Genomic DNA, 20,639 nt, shown 5'->3' on the forward strand with positions numbered 1-20,639 from the left:
TCTTTTATATGGTTGTTAAGCCACAATGGCTCTTTTTTAGTTCTTTTACTGTGTTTTCTAATTTAGGGTATACATTTAAGCTGGGCCTCTATTATGGTGTCTTTGAAAAGTGTCCATGCAGCTTGCAGGGATTTCACTTTAGTCACTGTACCTTTTAATTTCTATTTAACTAATCTCCTCATTTTTGCATAGTTCCCCTTTCTGAAATTAAATGCCACAGTGTTAGGCTGTTGAGGTCTTCTTCCCACCACAGGAATGTTAAATATTATTTTATGGTCACTATTTCCAAGTGGTCCTGTTATAATTACCTCTTGGACCAGATCCTGAGCTCCACTCAGGACTAAATCGAGAATTGCCTCTCCCCCTGTGGGAGACGTGCCTTGTGTACCAGCTGCTCCAAGAAGCAGTCATTTAAAGTACTGAGAAATTTTGTCTCTGCATTTCATCCTGAGGTGACATGTAGCCAGTCAATACGGGGATAATTGAAATCCCCCACTATTATCGAGTTCTTTATTTTGATAGCCTCTCTAATCTCCCTTAGCATTTCATCATCACTATCACTGTCCTGGTCAGGTGGTCGATAATAGATCCCTACTGTTATATTCTTATTAGAGCATGGAATTACTATCCATAGAGATTCTATGGAACATGTGGATTCATTTAAGATTTCTACTTCATTTGATTCTACATTTTCTTTCACATATAGTGCCACTCTCCCCCGACTCCCTCCCAGAGAACCTGTTCTGTCCTTCGGATATATTTTGTACCTCGGAATGATTGTGTCCCATTGACTGTCCCCACTCCATCAGGTTTCTGTGATGTCTATTATATCAATATCCTCCTTTAACAGGAGGCACTCTAGTTCACCCATCTTATTATTTAGACTTCTAGCATTTGTGTACAAGCACTTTAAAAACTTGTCACTGTTTATTTGTCTGCCCTTTTCTGATGTCCCAGATTCTTTTTTATGTGTATGTTTCTCGTCTGATCGGGCCCATACTTTATCCTCTTCCATCCTCTCCTTCTGACTAGAATCTAGAGAATATCTATCAATAGACTCTCCTCTAAGAGACGTCTCTGTCTGATCCACGTGCTGTGCTGCAGCAATTGACTTTTCCCCATTTCTTAGTTTAAAAACTGCTCTGCAATCTTTTTAATGTTAAGTGCCAGTAGTCTGGATCCACTTTGGTTTAGGTGGAGCCCATCCTTCCTGTATAGGCTCCCCCATCCCAACAGTTTTCCCAGTTCCTAATAAATCTAAACCCTTCCTCTCTACACCATCGTCTCATCCATTCATTGAGACTCTGAAGCTCTGCCTGCAGTGGTGCTTTGTTGGTCAAAAATTTAAGGATGTAATGCTAAAGTTCCAACATGTCTAGCATTTTGCTGATCCATCACACTATTTTTTCTTTCAGTTGAAGTATAAAATAATTTCAAATGCCTATTTCTGTGAAGCTCAAAAACAGTAACCAAAGCCCCTCTGGGTTCTATATATTCATGAAAATGCTAGATTGAACTGAATACAGAACCTTTTAATAAACTTCCTTTCTACACAGTATGTAAGATGTCACAATTTTTAATAGGTACTTATCTTTAACTGTAACTTAATTATGATGGCTAATATTTTTGTCAAAGAAGGATAAGTGTTAGTTGGCCATTTAGCTGATAGCATTCATGAAAGCTTAGCAAGATGCCAACTGCATTTATATAAAGTGTATTTTAATAATAACCATATTTTAATTTTGAATTGTTTTGCTTGAAGGTTAAGATGGTTTGGTTTATAATATTACTTTATTATAGGTGAGATGTGGCATTATTCAGCACAATATATCCTACATAAGATACAGGTATCTTATAAAGCAATTTTTTCAAAAACATCTCAATAAGTATTTGTTGGGTTACTTCTTATCCTCATAGAAAGGTCATCTGGAAGCAACAATGTTTGAGTATTAGAGACCACATAAGCATATCTTGACATCTCATGGAAAGTTAAAAATCATGGTAGTACAGAAGGCAGAATTATCTCTAGAATGTTTGTCTTTTCTTCCTTAGCTTTTTTAGAATCTGAGAATGAAAATAGGGCATGAGGTATTTTCTACTGTTTACTTTCTAAAATCATACCCCTCTCTTTGAGTCATCAAAATTATTATTTCAACATCAAACTGATATCACCGGGGATCCTAGTTTTCCATATATATATATATATATATAAATAAAATTGCCTATAAAAAACCCATAAAAATCCATGTTTTTCCATGACTAAAATGAAATGCTGAACTTGAATTTCCCTAGCCACAATTCATACAGGTATCAGTTGAACATAATGTGTTATTGATATATTTAAATTTTTAAGCAAGTCTGAAGCCTACCAGTGCCATCTATCATTATAATAAAATAAAATTAACAGAATTGTGATTTGTATTTCTTATATATACCAAATACTTCTATGTCTCCATTCTGTATTTGAGCCCCGGGCTCAGGCTGACAGCCCTGGTTCGGTTAATATGGACAGCCGGATAACGGAGGTTCAGATAAAACAGGGTTCTACTGTATACGTTTTTATTTTTTCACAAAATGTAAAAACTAAAGATTTACTGTAAAAACACAAATTCCATATTTTCCATGGCAAACAGATTTCTGCGATCCCAGTATATCACATAGAGGATGTTTTCTGACACAGAATAAGCAGCAGGCACATATTTTTCATTAACAAACATCTTGTCTTAAGGTGTCAAGTTTTCCATCCACAATTTGCCAACTGAGGCTCCCCAGACATCAATCTTTACAAAAAAACAAACAAACAAAACAAAAAAAACTCTCTCAATTTAAGAAAAGATAATAATTAATTACAAATATATAGGAAATATCCCATAACAAAAAATACATACATTGATAATGCCTGCTACATACTTGTATCTTAAGTGAACACGTATAAACCTCTCATTTGATATACTTTTTATTTTTAAATTTCAAAAGAAAATATTTTAGAAATTGAACAGCCCATTAACAGGCAGTGTTCACACTGTCAAAAAACTCTGAATTTACTTTGATAGTTCAATATCACCACACATTAACAAGAATTAAACCTATGTAAATAAATTGCAGGATTATGCTGCAAATTGCTATCATCCTGCACCTCCACCTGCAGTCCCACCCACAAATTCATTTCTGCCAGGACTACTTCTAATACAGTAACTCCTCGCTTAACACTGTAGTTATGTTCCTGAAAAATGCGACTTTAAGCAAAATGCTGTTAAGCAAATCCAATTTCCCCATAAGAATTAATGTAAATAAGAGGGGTTAGGTTCCAAGGAATTTTTTTTCACTGGACATAAAACCTATATTACACACACACACACACACACACACACACACACACAGTATAAGTTTTAAACAAACAATTTAATACTGTGCACAGCAATGACGATTGTGAAGCTTGGTAGAGGGGGTGAAGTTAGAGGGTGGAAGAGGGTGGGGTTATTTCCCAGGGAATGCCTTACTGCTAAATGATGAACTAGTACTCGGCTGAGCCCTCAAGGGTTAACACATTGTTGTTAATGTAGGAGCAGCACGTGGCAGTGCGGGGAGGGACAGCTGAACTGCTGGCAACTGGTAGCCTGCTGGGCGGCTGCTGACCAGGGAACTTAGGGGAGCGGGGAGCTGATAGGAGGACTGCCGGTCCAACCTGGTTCCAAGCCGCCACCAGCTAGCTGCAACTGGCTGCTCTTTCTCCAAGCAGTGGACAAAGCAGGCAGCTGCCAAACAACGTTATAAGGGAGCATTGCACAACTTTAAACGAGCACGTTCTCTAATTGATCAACAACGTAACAACAAAACAATGTTAACCGGGATGACTTTCATAGAATCATAGAATTCAAGATCAGAAGGGACCATTATGATCATCTAGTCTGACCTCCTGCAAGATGCAGGCCACATAAGCCGATCCACCCACTCCTGAACTAATTTTCTCCCTTGACTCTGCTGTTGAATGCTCCAAATCATGATTTAAAGACTTCAAGTAGCAGATAATCCCCCAGCAAGCGACCCCTGCCCCATGCTTCGGAGGAAGGCGAAAAACCTCCAGGGCCACTGCCAATCTACCCTGGAGGAAAATTCCTTCCCGACCCCAAATATGACCATCAGCTGAACCCCGAGCATGTGGGCAAGACTCTCCAGCCAGACCCTCTGGAAAAGGCTAACAATATCCCAACATTGACCCTTTGTACTAATTACCAGTGTGGCACGTTATTGACCTATTGACTAAACCCGTTATCCTATCATACCATCCCCTCCATAAACTTATCCAGCTTAATCTTAAAGTCATGGAGGTCCTTCGCCCCCACTGTTTCCCTCGGTAGGCTGTTCCAGAATTGCACTCCTCTGATGGTTAGACACCTTCGTCTAATTTCAAGCCTAAATTTCCTGACTGACAATTTATATCCGTGGAGGAGTTTAAGTGAGGAGTTGCTGTACTCCAAACTGCTTCATCTTTTGAACAGTTCAGTTTTTTTTAAAAACCCCTTTCCACAAAATTGTCCTTCCTTCCCCTCAAACCATGGAATTTTCCTTCATAGTTACACTGGTCTGAAGTGCTTGATAGGCAAATTCCCTCCATAGTTACATTGCTCTGAAGATCTGGATAGGCAAAGTGCTTGGAACAGTGACAGGTTTAAGGTCCTATGCCTTGTGAATCATAAGAGCTAGAAACACAGCTATTCTCAGCACTCCGCCCTAGCATAATGCTTATACGTCAGATACTGCCTTTGTGATGGCCTTTCTCCAGTCTGTACTAGACAGGCTTCCTCAGCACCTGCCCCCTTAACATAGACCAGGGGTCGGCAACCTTTCAGAAGTGGTGTGCCGAGTCTTCATTTATTCATTCTAATTTAAGGTTTTGCGCGCCAGTATTACATTTTAATGATTTTAGAAGGTCTCTTTCTATAAGTCTATAATATATAACTAAACTATTGTTGTATGTAAAGTAAATAAGGCTTTTAAAATGTTTAAGTAGCTTCATTTACAATTAAATTAAAATGCAGAGCCCCCCCGGACTGGTGGCCAGGACCCGGGCAGTGTGAGTGCAACTGAAAATCAGCTCGCGTGCCAACTTCGGCACCCGTGCCATAGGTTGCCTACCCCTGACAGACACTGCATAGGAGCTACCTTAAATGGAGTACCCTTAGGGACAATTACTCGAAGGAAAGACTACTTACTTGTACAGTAACTGGAGTTCTTCAAGATGTTTTGTCCCTACAAGTACTCTACTACCTGCCCTCCTTCTCCTCTACTTTGGAGTCCTTGCATTAGGCTGGATTTTGCAGTGAAGAAGGAACAGGAGCAGCAGTGGATCAGCCTTGCTTAATATGCTCTCAGATTGGGGTATGAGGGTATACAAAGTGCAGACATGAGCTATATGGACGCTGCTATCCAACATCTCTGATCAGAGGCACACAGATATGTGGAGCACCTATAGGAACAATTACTCCAAGAACACTGAAGTCCCGATAGAAAGCTAACTGAAGTCAATTGGGATATTTCCATTGGCTTCAATGGGCGTCAGATCAAGCCCTCAGTAAGCCAGGACTGACAAACCTGCAAGAAACAGAAGTAGCAGCACTTCATCACTTTGCACGTGGAGCTAGCTGTTACTTGTTACCTTTGCAGCTTACTCCACAGCATCTGAAGAGGAAAGGTAACTTATCCTTCTCAGGTTGCTTGTACAGCAAAATTTGTATATAGTGAGATGGAAAGTTAATCTGTTGTGGTGAACATACACACCATTTTCCTTAGCAGCCTGCTCTTGGTAGCTGAAAAGAGTCTTTACATGGACAGTAAGAAGACTGACAGGAAAAAGTGATTAGGATGCTAGTCACTTTTCCTCTTCAATCAGTCATGTGTAAAAGCGCTGCACTTCTGCCAACTCTGCAGAGACGGTGAAATAGAAAACCAGGGACAAAAACAAGCATAAAGAAGTGAAAACAAAATTAAAAAAAAAAGGTATGAAACTTGGCAAGGGAAAGAACAGGGAGAAAAGGCAAAAAAGGTACAAAAAGAGAAAAAAGGTGGGAGACAGGCGTAAGTGTGTGGGTGTGTGCAGTTTATAAAAGACAAAGGAAAAATGTCTTGCAATTGCCCCAACTTGTAGAAAAATATTCCATATCTCAAGCCTTAAGTTATTACATACAAAACAAAAACACATATTAACAAAAAAAAACAATGTTAAAACAAAGTTAAGGTTTCAAAGTCCACCACTCAGAAGTTCAGCAAGATCAGAACAAAGGTTGCCATAATTCTGCCCCCTTGTGCAAATGCATAAGACATTTTTTAATTACATGAACACATCATATTTTTTTCCACACAACCCCTTGCCAAAGAGTGGGTTTGTTTTTTTTAAAGCAAATTCAAAAAACAAAAATTCCATAATATGGTATCTGACTGACCCCAACATGGGCCATCAGCAGAACTGGAACTGGCAGGAAATGAAGGGTAGGAATAAATGGTTAGTATTCGTAAGGGAGAAAGGTAAATAGTGTGGTCCCCCACTAATCGATATTGGGATCTGTGCTGTTCAATATCTTCATAAATGATCTAGAAAAAGAGGTGAACAGTAAGGGCAGACGATATAAAATTACTCAAGAAAGTTAAGTCTAAAGCTGACTTCAAAGAGTTACAAAAGTATCTCACTAAACTGGGTGACAAAATGGCAGAAGAAATTCAATGTCACTAAGTGCAAAGTAGTGCACACTGGAAAAATAATTTCCACTATACATACAATATGATGGGGTCTAAATTAGCTGTTACCACTTAAAGACCTTGGAGTCATTGTAGATAGTTCCCTGCAAACATCTGCTCAATGTGCGTCGGCAATTAAAAAACGCTAACAGAATGTTAGGAACCATTAGGTAGATAGATAATAAAACAGAAGGGATAGATAATAAAATAATGAAGGGATATACAATAAAACAGAAAATATCATAATGCCACTATATAAATGCATGGTATGCCCACACCTTGAATACTTCATGCAGTTCTTGTCACCCCATCTCAAAAAAAGATATATTAGAATTGGAAAAGGTACAGAAAAGGGCAACAAAAATGGTTAGGGATATGGAACAGTTTCCATACAAGGAGAGATTAAAAAGACTAGGTCTGTTCAGCTTAGACAAGAGATGACTAAGGGGCTATACTACAGAGCTCTATAAAATCATGAATGGTATGGAGAAAGTGACTAGGGAAGTGTTATTTACCCTTTCACAAGAATCATGGGCCACTCAATAAAATTAATAAGCAGTAGGTTTAAAACAAACATAAGGAAGTACTTCACACAATGCACAGTCAACCTGTGGAACATGTTGCCAAGGGATGTTGTGAAGGCCAGAAGTATAATTGGGTTCAACAAAGAATTAGATATGTTCATGGAGGCCAGGTCCATCAATGGCTATACAAGATGGTCAGGGATGTAACCCAATGCTCCAGGCGCCCCTAGATTTCCAGCTGTCATAAGCTGGGTCTGGATGATAGGTGACAAATCACTCAAAATTGCCCTGTTCTAATTCATTCCCTCTGAAGCATCTGACGGCAGCCACTATCGGAGACAGGATACTGGGATAGAGGGACCATTGGTCTTACCCTGTAGGCCATTCTTGTACTCTTGTGTCCTTTAGCCACAGCAAAGACCTCTATACCATTTGATCTAGTGGAAAAGTGGGCTATTAAAGTCTATGTAGGCCTGCCAGTGGATGAAGATAAACACACACTTGATCAATGAGTTTCAAGGATATTTGCTGACATCAAAGGCACACTGGGACTCTATTCCAGGTTTTGGGAGGGAATGATGTATCTAGTTGTTACAGATCCTCTTAGCCTACCTGTCTGTCACCTTCTGCCTGTCTCCAGGAATGTCCCTCAACAGCATATTCCCTTCAGTTCTTGTCACTCCCTCTTCTATTACTCTTTGCATATAACAGTCCCACTCTGCTCCTGTCCCTGCCTAGGCCACAGGTTCTCAATCCTGTTGGGCTCAGGATTCATTTGTAAACCTCGATGGCCTGTCACGATGCATTAAAAAGCTTTAGTGCAAAACACTTGTGGCTTACTAAATATTTCTTATCCACAATATATAATATCCACATTAACATAACAAGTACTACATAACTACAACTTGCACACTGTAGCGGCAGCTCCTGTCCATTGGGGCTACCTGGGTTCACCTCCCTGTTCCAGGCACTGTGACCTCTGGGGTTGCAGCACCCCTCAGGTTTAGAGCAGCCCCTCTGACTCAGCACCACTTACTCTAATTTTCTCCCTCACTCTACATCATGCCAGCAGGACATCTGAGCCAAACCTGAGCAGCACTGCAACCCCATGCACCATATTGCAAAATTATGCTCCTAAATGGGGAGCAGAGCCCAGCCAGCCTCTCATGTCGGGAACTGCCACTGCGGAATGAATGAGGGGTAGGCTCTGCAACTCCCTCCCCAAAGAGGGGACCTGCCCCCAGATACCCATTCCCCAGGCCTCCTATGCGACCCTTTGACACACATGCAACCCCATTTTAGGTCGTGACTTCCCAGGTTCAGAAACCCTGGCCCAGATTGTACCATTCTTCCCTCTACTCCCTGTCCATCCCACAAATATGTTGCTATTTTCCTTCTCTTGTCCCTTGTACCTGTCCACCAATGGACAGCTCTTCCCTCCCTCCTCGCCCCTCCCCCATTACTGAACCCAATGAAAGCAAGAAAGCTGGTTTCTGTCTCTTCATTGCTGCCTAGGTTCCAACAGGGGGAGTATTGAGAACACAAGAGAAAAGTCTCCTTATTCTCAGCTCTGGTGCCCACAGTCACAGAAGTCATCAACAGCCAGAAGGAGCAACTGGAGGAAAAGTCCAATTCAGCTCTGGGCTGGAACATGGCAGTTCTGTAGATGTGGAGCATGCTCAGTGGAGATGCACTGTCCAGAGAATTTTGCTGCCATTTTCTAACAAACCTCTTTGGAGCACGTGGAAATGGTAATTTTCAGAGGCTTATAATTTGGCTAAATTGGGGTGGGTTTTCAAAAGAACAGGTAAAGGCATTTCTCTGACCCTAGGATACACCACCTACCACGTTTCAAGGCCCTACTTAAAAGCATGAGGTGCCATAACTTCTCAATGAAACAGTTACAATAATTTTGTAACACTGGCAAAACAATGTAATTTTCTCTAACCCCATTCTCAATAACGGATGAACTGTTTTTGCTGCAGCCTTCCAAAAAAGTAGCATTTATGTCAGACACCAGATGACCTGAAAATTGGAAAGGAGAGGATAACTGTGTGGAACCTGGGCAACTGCTACTGTGCATCATAATTACTGGGTAACTGACCTAAGTCTGCCAAATAAGGCTAACAAAATGAGCTTTACCCGTGATATAGTAAAGTTAGTTGGAAGATTCACACTACTCACAGGTCTGGATTTTTACTTACCACAAATAACTGTAAGGGTTGCTCAGCAGGCAAAGGAGCAGAACTCTTTTTGATTTTCACAGAAACTTTAGCCTCTTCCTCTGACTGTTTTCCTTCTCCTTCTTCAGCATACTTTTTTCTTTTAACCTGACGATTTGATCTTCTCTTCTGCAATACAGTAATATCAAAATAATATTTTTACTGATAATTCTTTCTAGCAAGAACTGCTTATATTGAACATTTGTTAAAAACAGTCATTCAGCTACACTATATATTACTGTAGAAAACTTAGTGAGCAGTAATTTTGATAAATGTACACATTTAAAGAAAAAATTAACTGTATAAAAATAACAGGGTGTGGAGATGCTAAGGCCACATTTTGGACCTACAAATCTTGTTAATGTTTCTTTACACTATATATAAAATAAAATATAAAAGTAATTAAGTGGCTTTGTCTGTATTTACAGCTCAGAAGCCAAACTGGAGTAATGTTTTCTGGGTATTTAGGAACAAAATTCAAGTGACAGCTATTTTGTTTCATGAATGCACTGTAATTTTTCCCACAGCAATTTCATAAGGATAACTACAAAAGACCACTGTGTGCTATTAATCTATCTAAATCAATAACCTATAAAGTGAAGATTTACACAATATGCTAAAGTGACTCCTCTATGAAATAAAAAGTCATTTTTGTATAAACCAGTATCACAAAGACTCTCAGAAATTAAGACCCTAGACAAATGAATGATTTCAGACGTGTTAGTCTGTATCAGCAAAAACAATGAGGAGTCCTTGTGGCACCTTAGAGACTAACAAATTTATTTGGGCATAAGCTTTTGTGGGCTAGGAGTGGGTTCTAGCCCACGAAAGCTTATGCCCAAATAAATCTGTTAGTCTCTAAGGTGCCACAAGTACTCCTCGTTCTTTTTGCTGATACATACTAACCTGGCTACCACTCTGAAACAGAAAAGAAAAATGAAGTAACGCCAAGACAAGACAGGTATAGTAAACATGAGACAAATTGTATTTTCTAAAAGTTATCAATTTGATCAACAGTGTTACTATTAGAGCTGTTGATTAATAGCAGTTAACTCACGCGATTAACTCAAAAAAATTAATCATGACTAATCGCAGTTTTAATCGCATTGTTAAAAAATAGAATACCAACTGAAATGTATTAAATATTTTGGATGTTTTTCTACATTTTCAAATAGATTGATTTTAATTACAACACAGAATACAAGTGTACAGTGCTCACTTCATATTATTTTTATTACAAATATTTGCACTGTAAAAACAATAAAATTCACCTCAATTCACCTTATACAAGTACTGTTGTGCACTCTCTATCGTAAAAGCGCACTTTACACATGTAGATTTCTTTTTGTTACATAATTGCACTCAAAAACAAAACAATGTAAATCTTTACAACCTACAAGTCCACTCAGGCCTACTTCTTGTGCAGCCAATCACTAAGAGAAACAAGTTTGTTTACATTTACGGGAGATAATGGTACCCTCTTCTTATTTACAATGTCACCTGAAAGTGAGAACAGACATTCACATGGCACTTTTGTAGCCGGCACTGCAAGCTATTTACATGATATGCAAAAGATTCGTATGCCCCTTCATCCTTTGGCCACCATTCCAGAGGACATGCGTCCATGCTGATGACACTCATTAAAAAAATAATGTATTAATTAAATTAATTAAAATTTGTGACTGAACTCGTTGGGGGAGAATTGTACGTGCTTTGTGTTTTACCTGCATTCTGCCATATATTTCATGTTATAGCAATCTTGGATGATGACCCAGCTCGTTGTTCGTTTTAAGAACACTTTCAATGCAGATTTGACAAAACGCAAAGAAGGTACCAATGTGAGATTTCTAAAAAGATAGCTACAGCACTCGACCGCAGATTTAAGAATCTGAAGTGCCTTCCAAAATCTGAGAAGGACAGGATGTGGAGTATGCTTTCAGAGGTCTTAAAAGAGCAACACTCTGATGAGGAAACTACAGAACTCAAACCACCAAAAAAGAAAATCCTTCTGCTGGTGATATATGACTCAGAAGATGAAAATGAACATGCGTCGGTCTGCACTGCTTTGGAAAGTTATCGAACAGAAATCATCATCAGCATGAACACACACAATAAAAATGAATATCATTATCACAGACTTTGCTAAACAGGGAGAGCATATAAGTGAAAATAATTATGCACAAGCCTATTGGAATGGCGCTCTCTCTCTATATTAGGTGGTCCTTGTCAAAATATCCAAATGCTACATCATAATTAATAAAACACAATAGTCAGCTCTCTCTGAAAGGAGGGCATTTCAGGAGAAAATGTAGGCAGTTATAGAAAAAATGTCAGCTTTTCGGTATGAAAAAAGAAACTGGAGGGGGATTTAAAGAAGTTAAGAGAGCTAGATAAAAGGTCAACCGTTCAGTCAGACATTTCAAATCCTAGAACACTTGCAATATAAAGGAACAGATGAAGGCAAGGGCAACTGCTGAATAAATGCAAACCACAGTGGATCAGAGCACAGGCTTAGAGATAAGAAAAAAAGTGAAGGGACATATGAATAAGAAAAAAAGATGGATTAAAAACACAGATCCTAGTCTTCACTCAGAAAATATTAGCTAGAATTTAACAAAAAACTGATCTAGTCAATGACAAAGTTTTTTTTTTTTAAGCAAAGTTACGGACAGGTCACAGGAAGCATCATAGGGTGACATAAGTTTCCTAAAAATGTATTAGTAACAGTGGGCTTTTCAGAGACAAACCATGTATGTTTAAGATACATGGACTGAGAAATGTGTGTATATAATTAAGACACAGACTAATGATTTAAGACTAAATTTAAAAAAAAATGTGGCACATTTTAGCTAATGTAGTGTTGTCTTCTTTGTTGGGCACAGTTAATACAGAAGTCAGCTGGGAAACTAAACATGTCAACTGAATTAAACAACATGATTCAAAAAAAATCATCCCAGAATGTAAAAACAGGAAACCATCTGCAAGACAAAAATCACATGTTAAAATCTGAAAGCTAAATGAAAAAATGAGGCTGAACAGCCTTGCAGGTTTGCATGGGGTAGTGACAGGATAGCAGCAGACTAATAAACATTTAATGATATTTCAAAAGGAGATCTCTGCGAATATAAGTAACTACAGAAGAGTCAACTTCCTGTCCAGTACAAGTAATGTTTCCCTTGGGTTTATCTTTCTGTAGTTAAAGGATACAGTTGATAAGGCAGGTGTATACAGGCTTTCCAAAAAGCAGAGATTGTACTGATCAGATTTCCACATTGTGACAAATCACTGAGAAAAGGTTCATTCAATCACTCATTACCAGTGAGCTTTATTTAAGACAGGCTTTCAACTAAACCTATAGGGAGCCATTCTGGGAAACTGAAGCTATTTGGTTTCTCTAGTATGTATATATATATCAGGGTCATAAAGAATATTTGCAAAATACTAGAAGGGGTCAACTATTTTTTATTGCTATTTTCTGACACTATAATAAAAAAAAATACCTTTGGATACACAGAGATTACATTTCACTGGATGACACTTTATGATCATTGACTGAACCTTTGCAGATGAAACTGCCCTAAGACACAAATGATGCACATCTCCAAGGAGAGATTTTTTTTTTTATAATAAATAAGTCTTAAAGCAAAGGAGTTATAATTTTTATTCCAGATATGCACATACACTGAAAACCACCTCTTAAGAAGATTTCATCTATTTTGGAAGCAACCAACTGTACAGAAACAATGAGCTGAACTACTACAAGATACATCACGGAAACATTTCAAAGGATCTAAAGAAGAAAGAGAAAGCCTACTCCAACAGTAAAAACGCAATGCCAATTGGAAACTCTCATGTAACCTCAGATTGCCAAACATTTAGAACCAATGTTATAAGAGGCCATGTGGTCTCCAACTGCTTCCATTTTTCTGTAAAGTCCGAGTCCTTATCAAAGTAGAACACAGAGAAAAGAAGAAAGGTGGGTAACCAGTGAGAGTATGCAGCGGCAACATTCTTAAAAAGCCACATTTACTAGCAGGTAATCGCTATGTATTCTTTCAGGTGGCATCTGCATTTTCCTGAATGTGTTTGCATTTAGCTAGCAGTTCCACATCCAAGAAGGTGGGCTGAAGAGTTCCCATTCCACAAGAACTGAAGTACTCACTGGGAATGCCAAGGTGAAGAGATTACTGCTGCATAAAACACAACTCCAGGTAGCTAACTACTATTACTATGCTATTACCTGCTACAATTGAAATGATACCACAGTAGCCCTAATACAGTCAGTTTTAAGACCAACTGCTACTGACAGGTGTCAAGGTAGACTTTTATGCACTGAGTCAAAGGCGCAAGGAGTGGATGATGACTAGGACTTTGTTGGTTGCAGACAACCTCAGGGAAGGAATGACCATTGAAGAACCAGTCATCCAGACGGGGAAGATGACTATTCCTATTTGCCGCAGATTGACTGTGACAACCAAGATGACCTTTGTAAAGACTCCAGGTGGCCAGATGGCTGAAGGAAAGTACTCAATACTGATAGTGGTTGTTGCCGATGATGAACTATAGGAAGCATCTGTGAGCCGGATGCACTACCATATATAAATATGCACTACCATATGTAAATATGAAGGCCAAGGGCCACAAATCACTCTCCTGGATCGAATGATTATATTATTGTGCTATAGTTACCATCTTGAACCTCTGTATTTAAATAAATGTGTTGAGAGTCCAGGATTTGTCTCCATCCTCCTTTTTTCTTAGGTACCACAAAGTACCTGAAGTAGAACTATCTGGAGAACTATCCAGAAGAAAAAGAGGGAAACTGATTCAGTTGCCCCCAAGAGCAGGAGGGTTGTACGTCCTACCTTAGGAGAGCCTCATGAGAACGGTTCCTGAAAAGATACAGCAAGTCAGAGAGATAGTGGGTAAAGGGGATGGAGCTGAAATGAATGGCACAGCCTGATGTCATGACTTCTGGAATCCTGTGTCTGTTATGATATGCTTCAAGAAAGATTGAAATAAAGATGATGTCTTGTAGGATGTCTGGTGGAGTGGTGCAAGACTGGAAAGAAGGATCAAAATGGTTGTTCAGAAGAAGTTGCCAGCTGAGAGGTGACAACAGAAGGTCCTTTCTTGTGGCATCTGGGCCTCTTCTTGGGTGGTTCTACAGTTCTCTGGCAAGTTTGGCAGGGGATCGTCTAAGACGATTGGGCTGTGTGACCTGCTAAATTTTTTCTTGGTTGCCCAGCGATCAGCGGGTTGCTCTAGAATTCTTAATGAATGAAATGATTCATCCGTGTTGTCACTGAAGAGCTTGGGGCCTTTGAATGGAAGTTCTTCCACTATATTCTGGACTTCACTGGGAAAGGAGGACTGTAGTCATGAAGCATGGTACATAGCTATGTCAGCTGCATCCAAAGAAGCTTGCAAAGAGGGTTTGGCAATCCTCTGATCTTCAGTGACAAGAGCCTGGAACTAGGTCCTTCTGGTTTTACGGCAAATAATTAATAAAAGAGAACTTGCTGAAATCTGCGTAGTCATATTTAGCTACCATGAACTGTAACACTGCCAAAGAACAGCTTTTTTCAGAAAGGTCGAGACACTCAAACTCTGTTTCTCTCATTTGCGACATCAACCACTAAGGAATTCAGGATGAGGTGGGAAAAAAAAGATATTCAGAGCCACTGGCAGGTACACAGTACTTCTTGTCCACCCTCTTGCAAGTAAGCAGTATAGTGTCTGGTGTCTGCAATATTATTTGGGATAGTAACAGAAGAACATCATTTCTAGATAAGGCTATCTCGCCTTTGGGAGAAGTGTGTAGGATATCTGCCAGGACATGTTGTGGTTCCTGGGCCTCTACCAAGGAGATTTATAAGGATTTGACTATCACCTTCAAGAGTTCTTGGAAGACTGACATCAATTGCAAAGGACGGGGGAAGAGGCTACCTGCCTTGTCTAGTGAGGAAGAGGAACTTGTTAGATGGCACTGCCTTTTCCTCAACTTTTGAGGGTCCTCTTGAGGAAGGTGGTCTTGAGGTACAGGTGACTGCACCTCTTGGCAGTTGCTCTTTTGTGAGGATACCTACTAAAGAAATAGTCTCCACACAGGACCTTAGATTCCAGAAGGCCCACTGTGGTGGGCCATAAGGGAAGGAGAAGGAGCTCTGAAGGTATTCCTGCCATGGAGGTTGTCAGATCAGTTGTCAACTGGTTCCTAGGGTCTCTTCCTTAGGATACACCTCAGGGAAGGTAGGTTCAAATGTGGTGCAACTTCTCTCATCTGTCAAGTCGCAGCTTATCTGGGGCTAGATTTTTGTTGTTGTTGTTGTTGTTTTTTCTTCCCCAGCTAGTCCTTCATATCTGGGAGGCAGAAAAATTTCTCTCAGTGGAGAACTTCCAGAACTGAAGAATATTCCTGTCCTATACTTGTTAACTGAAGATGCCTGGTTAGAGCCTCTCTGCACTCTGGGGCATGATTACACCAGTGTGTAAAATCTACCACAGAAAACCATCAGCAGATATGGACATTTTTATTTACTATGATGCAGTTTGTACCATGAACGTAAGATGGCTTTAGACCTAACGGTAATCACAGACAGGGAGGGAAAGGAAGTAGGCAGAAATGGCTAAAAGGGACTGCTACAGGGAAAACTGGATCAAGGTTGGTTGTTGATGGGAGGATACCTCACAGGCTCCTATCAGTCTGAGCTCTTGTCCAAAATGTTGCCCAACTGGCTTATGAGGCAGAAACAGATAGTCAGAAAGAGAAAAATTTGCTTCTTTTGTACAGCACAGCACACATTTAACTCCTGACAACTCCAGATAGTTTAACACTTCCCTAGTTTGTCTGCTTCCTCATTCTCCTATTCTTTCACTCCAGGCAAAGTTTTGGAAGCACTACTAGCTAATTCTCCAGCATCACCTAGATAATGAAAGCCCAGTAAGTTCTGTTCTTCCATGGATGAGAAAAGCTTGGGCATTTCCTTGCATGGCCTGTGGCTACTTTGTAGATATACTTCACTGTAGGTTGCTGAAGAAACCTCTATCATTGCATTCAATGATGGAGGATTACCAAGAGGAGTATACCTCTGCCTTCTACTTTTTCTGGGTTTGCCTGACATTCCTGTGCAATTTGTGGTCTTGCAGCAACTCAATGAAAAGGATCAACTCCTAGCAGTGAAGTCTTCAGGACAAAAATGCATAGCCTAGGCAGAAGATCAATGCTTAGGATCTGAAGGACCTCCCAGCACAGAATATTTAACATATTGCTTAATTTACACCTGGTGACTGACTGTTCTGTGACAACAATTAATGTGCACAGACCAAGAAAAGAAAATGGCATTTAGTGTAAAATAAAGAGCTACACATTAATAAAAAATGATGACATCACTACTTGGAATATTAAAATATCTGAAAAGCTGGTAGAGAATTAATTTTATTGATCATAGGTACTATTTAGAATAGTAGTCTTATTATCTTAATATTAAAACTAAACAGACTATCATCAGCTCAATATATGCCATCCTGTACAACATTTTTTCTTCTTAAAACTAACACCAGTGAGAATTTTGATCTAGATAAGGACTCATCACCTTAGGATTGCTACATCTATGGTTTCACACAAGCCTATGTTGTTTTTAACTTCTTTTTGTTAGGAGGTGTTTATACTCTTCTGCAGCATGCCTTCAAAAGTTTTGCTAGACCTTGCCACTCAAGGTATATAAATAATAAGGCTGGCAAATGATTAAGAAAATTAATCGTAATTAATCACCCTGTTAAACAATCATAGAATACCATTTATTCAATTAGTCTGGGACATTTTCAACATTTTGAAATACATTGATTTCAATTACAACACAGAATTTTTGATTCTTTGACACTTTATTTTGATTTTTACAGTGCAAATATTTTTCAATTCACCTGATAAAAGGTAGTGCAATCTCTTTATCATGAACGTTCAACTTACAAAAGTACAATTATGTACAAAAAACCTGCATTCAAAAATAAAACAAACCATGTAAAACTTTAGAGCCTAAAAGTTCACTCAGTACTACTTCTTGTTCAGCCAATTGCTCAGACAAACAAGTTTGTTTACATTTGCAGGAGATAATGCTGCCTGCTTCTTGTTTACAATATCATTTGACAGTGAGAACAGGCATACACACAGCACTGTTGTAGCCAGCATTGCAAGATATTTACGTGCCAGATGTACTAAAGATTCACGTCTCTTCATGCTCCAACCACAATTCCAGAAAACATGCTGATGACGGGTTCTGCTTGATAAACATCCAAAGCAGTGTGGACCAAGGCATGTTCATTTTCATCATCATGAGTCAGATGCCACCAGCAGAAAGGTTGATTTTCTTTTTTGGTGGTTCTGTAGTTTCCATATTGGAGTGTTGGTCTTTTAAGACTTCTGAAAGCATGCGCCACATCTCACTCCTCTCAGATTTTGAAAGGCACTTCAGATTCTTAAACCTTGAATCGAGTGATGTAGCTATTTTTGGAAATCTCACATTGGTACCTTCTCTGTGTTTTGTTAAATCTGCAGTGAAAAGTGTTCTTAAAATGAAAAACATGTGCTGGGTCATCGTCTGAGACTGCTATAACATGAAATATATGGCAGAATGCAGGTAAAACAGAATAGGAGACATACAATTCTCCCCCAAGGAGTTCAGTCACAAATTTAATTAATGCATTATTTTTTTAACGAGCATCATCAGCATGGAAGCATGTAGTCTGGAATGGTGGTCGAAGCATGAAGGGGCATATGGAAGTTTAGCATAAGTGCCATGCGAACTCCTGTTCTCACTTTCAGGTGACACTGTAAATAAGAAGTGGGCAGGATTATCTCCCGCAAATGGAAACAAACTTGTCTGTCTTAACAATTGGCTGAACAAGAAGTAGGCCTGAGTGGACTTGTAGGCTCTAATGATTTAAATTGTTTTGTTTTTGAGTGCAGCTATGTAACAAAAAAATAAATCTACATTTGTCAACTGCACTTATGTGATAAAGAGATTGTAATACAGTACTTGTATGAGGTGAATGAAAAATACTATTTCTTTTGTTTGCCATATTTACAGTGCAAATATTTGTATTAAAAATAATAATATAAAGTGAGCAGTGTACACTTTGTATTCTGTGTTGTAACTGAAATCAATATATTTGAAAATGTAGAAAAACATCTACAAATATTTAATACATTTCAATTGGTATTCTACTGTTTAACAGTGCGAGTAAAACTGTGATTAATTTTTTTAATTGCTATTAATTTTTTGAGTTAATCACGTGAGTGAACTTCAATTAATCATCAGCCCTAATAAATAGCATTAATAAATTTTTAATGATAATCATTTTTATGCCACCTTATATCCATAAACCTCACAGCAACCTTACAATCTGAAGTTTGGTGTTGTGTTTCTTGTTAAAAGCTATCTGGTATCTTTGTATTCCTAAAATGAAGTGTGATGCTTGGCATCATCACAAATTTTATGCTGATGTTTACAATGACCTGATAATAGAAGACTAGAATAAGTTAATTATATTTATATAAACGTTTCTACACATTTGTGTTGAAATTTAGACATCATATAACTATAATCACTACCTCAACACAGCTTAGTGTATTATAACACTTTTGCCATAATGAGCAATTTCTCTCTTGTGCAAGGAAGAGTATTTGAATCATTGGTTTGCAGACATTTGGTCCCACATTCTACTCATTTAAGAGCAGAAACCACAGAGTCAAACATCAATTTATATAAACTCAATAGCAATAAAAAACCCTCTGGCTTCACGAATAAGTATCACTAATGTAAAAAAGTTTAATATTTTGGAGTTTAAATCTATAATGGTGCAGAAAAATCTTCAAAAGGAAAACAAAAGAAAAATTATGAATACTGACCTGAGAGTCCTCATCTTTAAATGACCGCTGTGGAGTCTGCTTAGTATCAGACATTTCATCTGAAGACTCATTCTTTCTCTTCTGCTTTTTACCCAATGTGATTATAAGCTTGCTGTTTCAAAACAAAAGTAAGACAATGTTAAGATTGGGCATACATGTTTGTACACTATTGTGCATTTTGTATTTAATGTCTGGGACACTGTCCAGGACAAAATAACTTTAATTTCCTTACTCTTTTTACTACCAGTACCATAGAGTTCCACCATATCACAAACAAGAAGCAGAGACATAGGCATAATTCTACTGATTTTGCCACTGACTTCAGTGGGAGCACAGGACTGGACTATTCGTTATCACTAAATAACAAGGATGCAACTTTATAATAGTTAGACTACTACTGATTAAATCCCCAAAAGCCTAGTGGAAACATCTGTATTTCTCACTACAAGGCAAATCTCTCATGCATTCCTCAACAGTGTTAATATTTTAATTTAAATGTTTAAAAATAAATTTATGATAGGAAAATGTGGGGCTGAGTTGACAGGGTCCTTTTAACTATGCATGCAGAGATACAATTTACCATACCTATCTCCTCCAAATTACAGTACCCCCTAGATGCAATAATTTCTCTCTCTCTGTGAAACTTGGAACTTCTGATATATTTACTCATACAAGAAACTTTAGTTTGACAACAATAGTTATACATTACATAATTTAAAAGCCAATCATATAATATGCAAAATTCATAGCTTCAAGTAAATTATTAGATGGTAAAAATATAAAACTGCAAACTTTGACTTTTTGCAATTTCACAAAAGCAAAAATTAGTGAAGCCTAGGTTTATCAACAATGGTTTCATCAGTAAACATGGCTGAGGACCAGAGCTGTGGGACAAATTATAATTCTACAGGAAAAATACTAATTATTTCTTAGTTCAAATTCTGAAGTCACACTGAGAGGGGCAATATCATTAATATCATTATTTGTTTTTAATGATAGGGTGACAAAATACATGGTTTTATTTCATCTTTGAAATCTGACAAGTGCTACTCTTCAAGTGTATTCAGAGGAATAATCACAGAGTGATTACAATCAAAGAATCATGGATAAAATGATGTCCTTAAATATATACTTTACATAATATAGATTTGATAATTGCATACTATGTTAATAGTGAGAAAATTGCTTTAGCATACAAATATCTTCTCCCACTTCATGGCTCTAACTAAAGATAAGACTTTGGCCTTTCTTTAC

General features: G+C 38.4%; 1 protein-coding gene across 19 annotated transcripts in view; it reads right to left on the reverse strand.

The window, feature by feature from the left end:
• The window catches only part of CHD9 (chromodomain helicase DNA binding protein 9), a 192,107-nt gene that overhangs the window by 91,088 nt on the left and 80,380 nt on the right, over positions 1-20,639 (reverse strand). For all 19 annotated transcript variants that reach the window (XM_039502899.1, XM_039502904.1, XM_039502907.1 and 16 more), the window contains 2 exons: positions 19,386-19,497; positions 9,461-9,607 (listed from right to left, as the gene is read on the reverse strand). In XM_039502899.1, the coding sequence (XP_039358833.1) occupies positions 9,461-9,607; positions 19,386-19,497 (259 nt within the window). The remainder of the gene's footprint in view (positions 1-9,460; positions 9,608-19,385; positions 19,498-20,639) is intronic.

The sequence above is a fragment of the Mauremys reevesii genome, linkage group 16 (genome assembly GCF_016161935.1).
Source record: "Mauremys reevesii isolate NIE-2019 linkage group 16, ASM1616193v1, whole genome shotgun sequence".
Lineage (NCBI taxonomy): Eukaryota > Metazoa > Chordata > Testudines > Geoemydidae > Mauremys > Mauremys reevesii.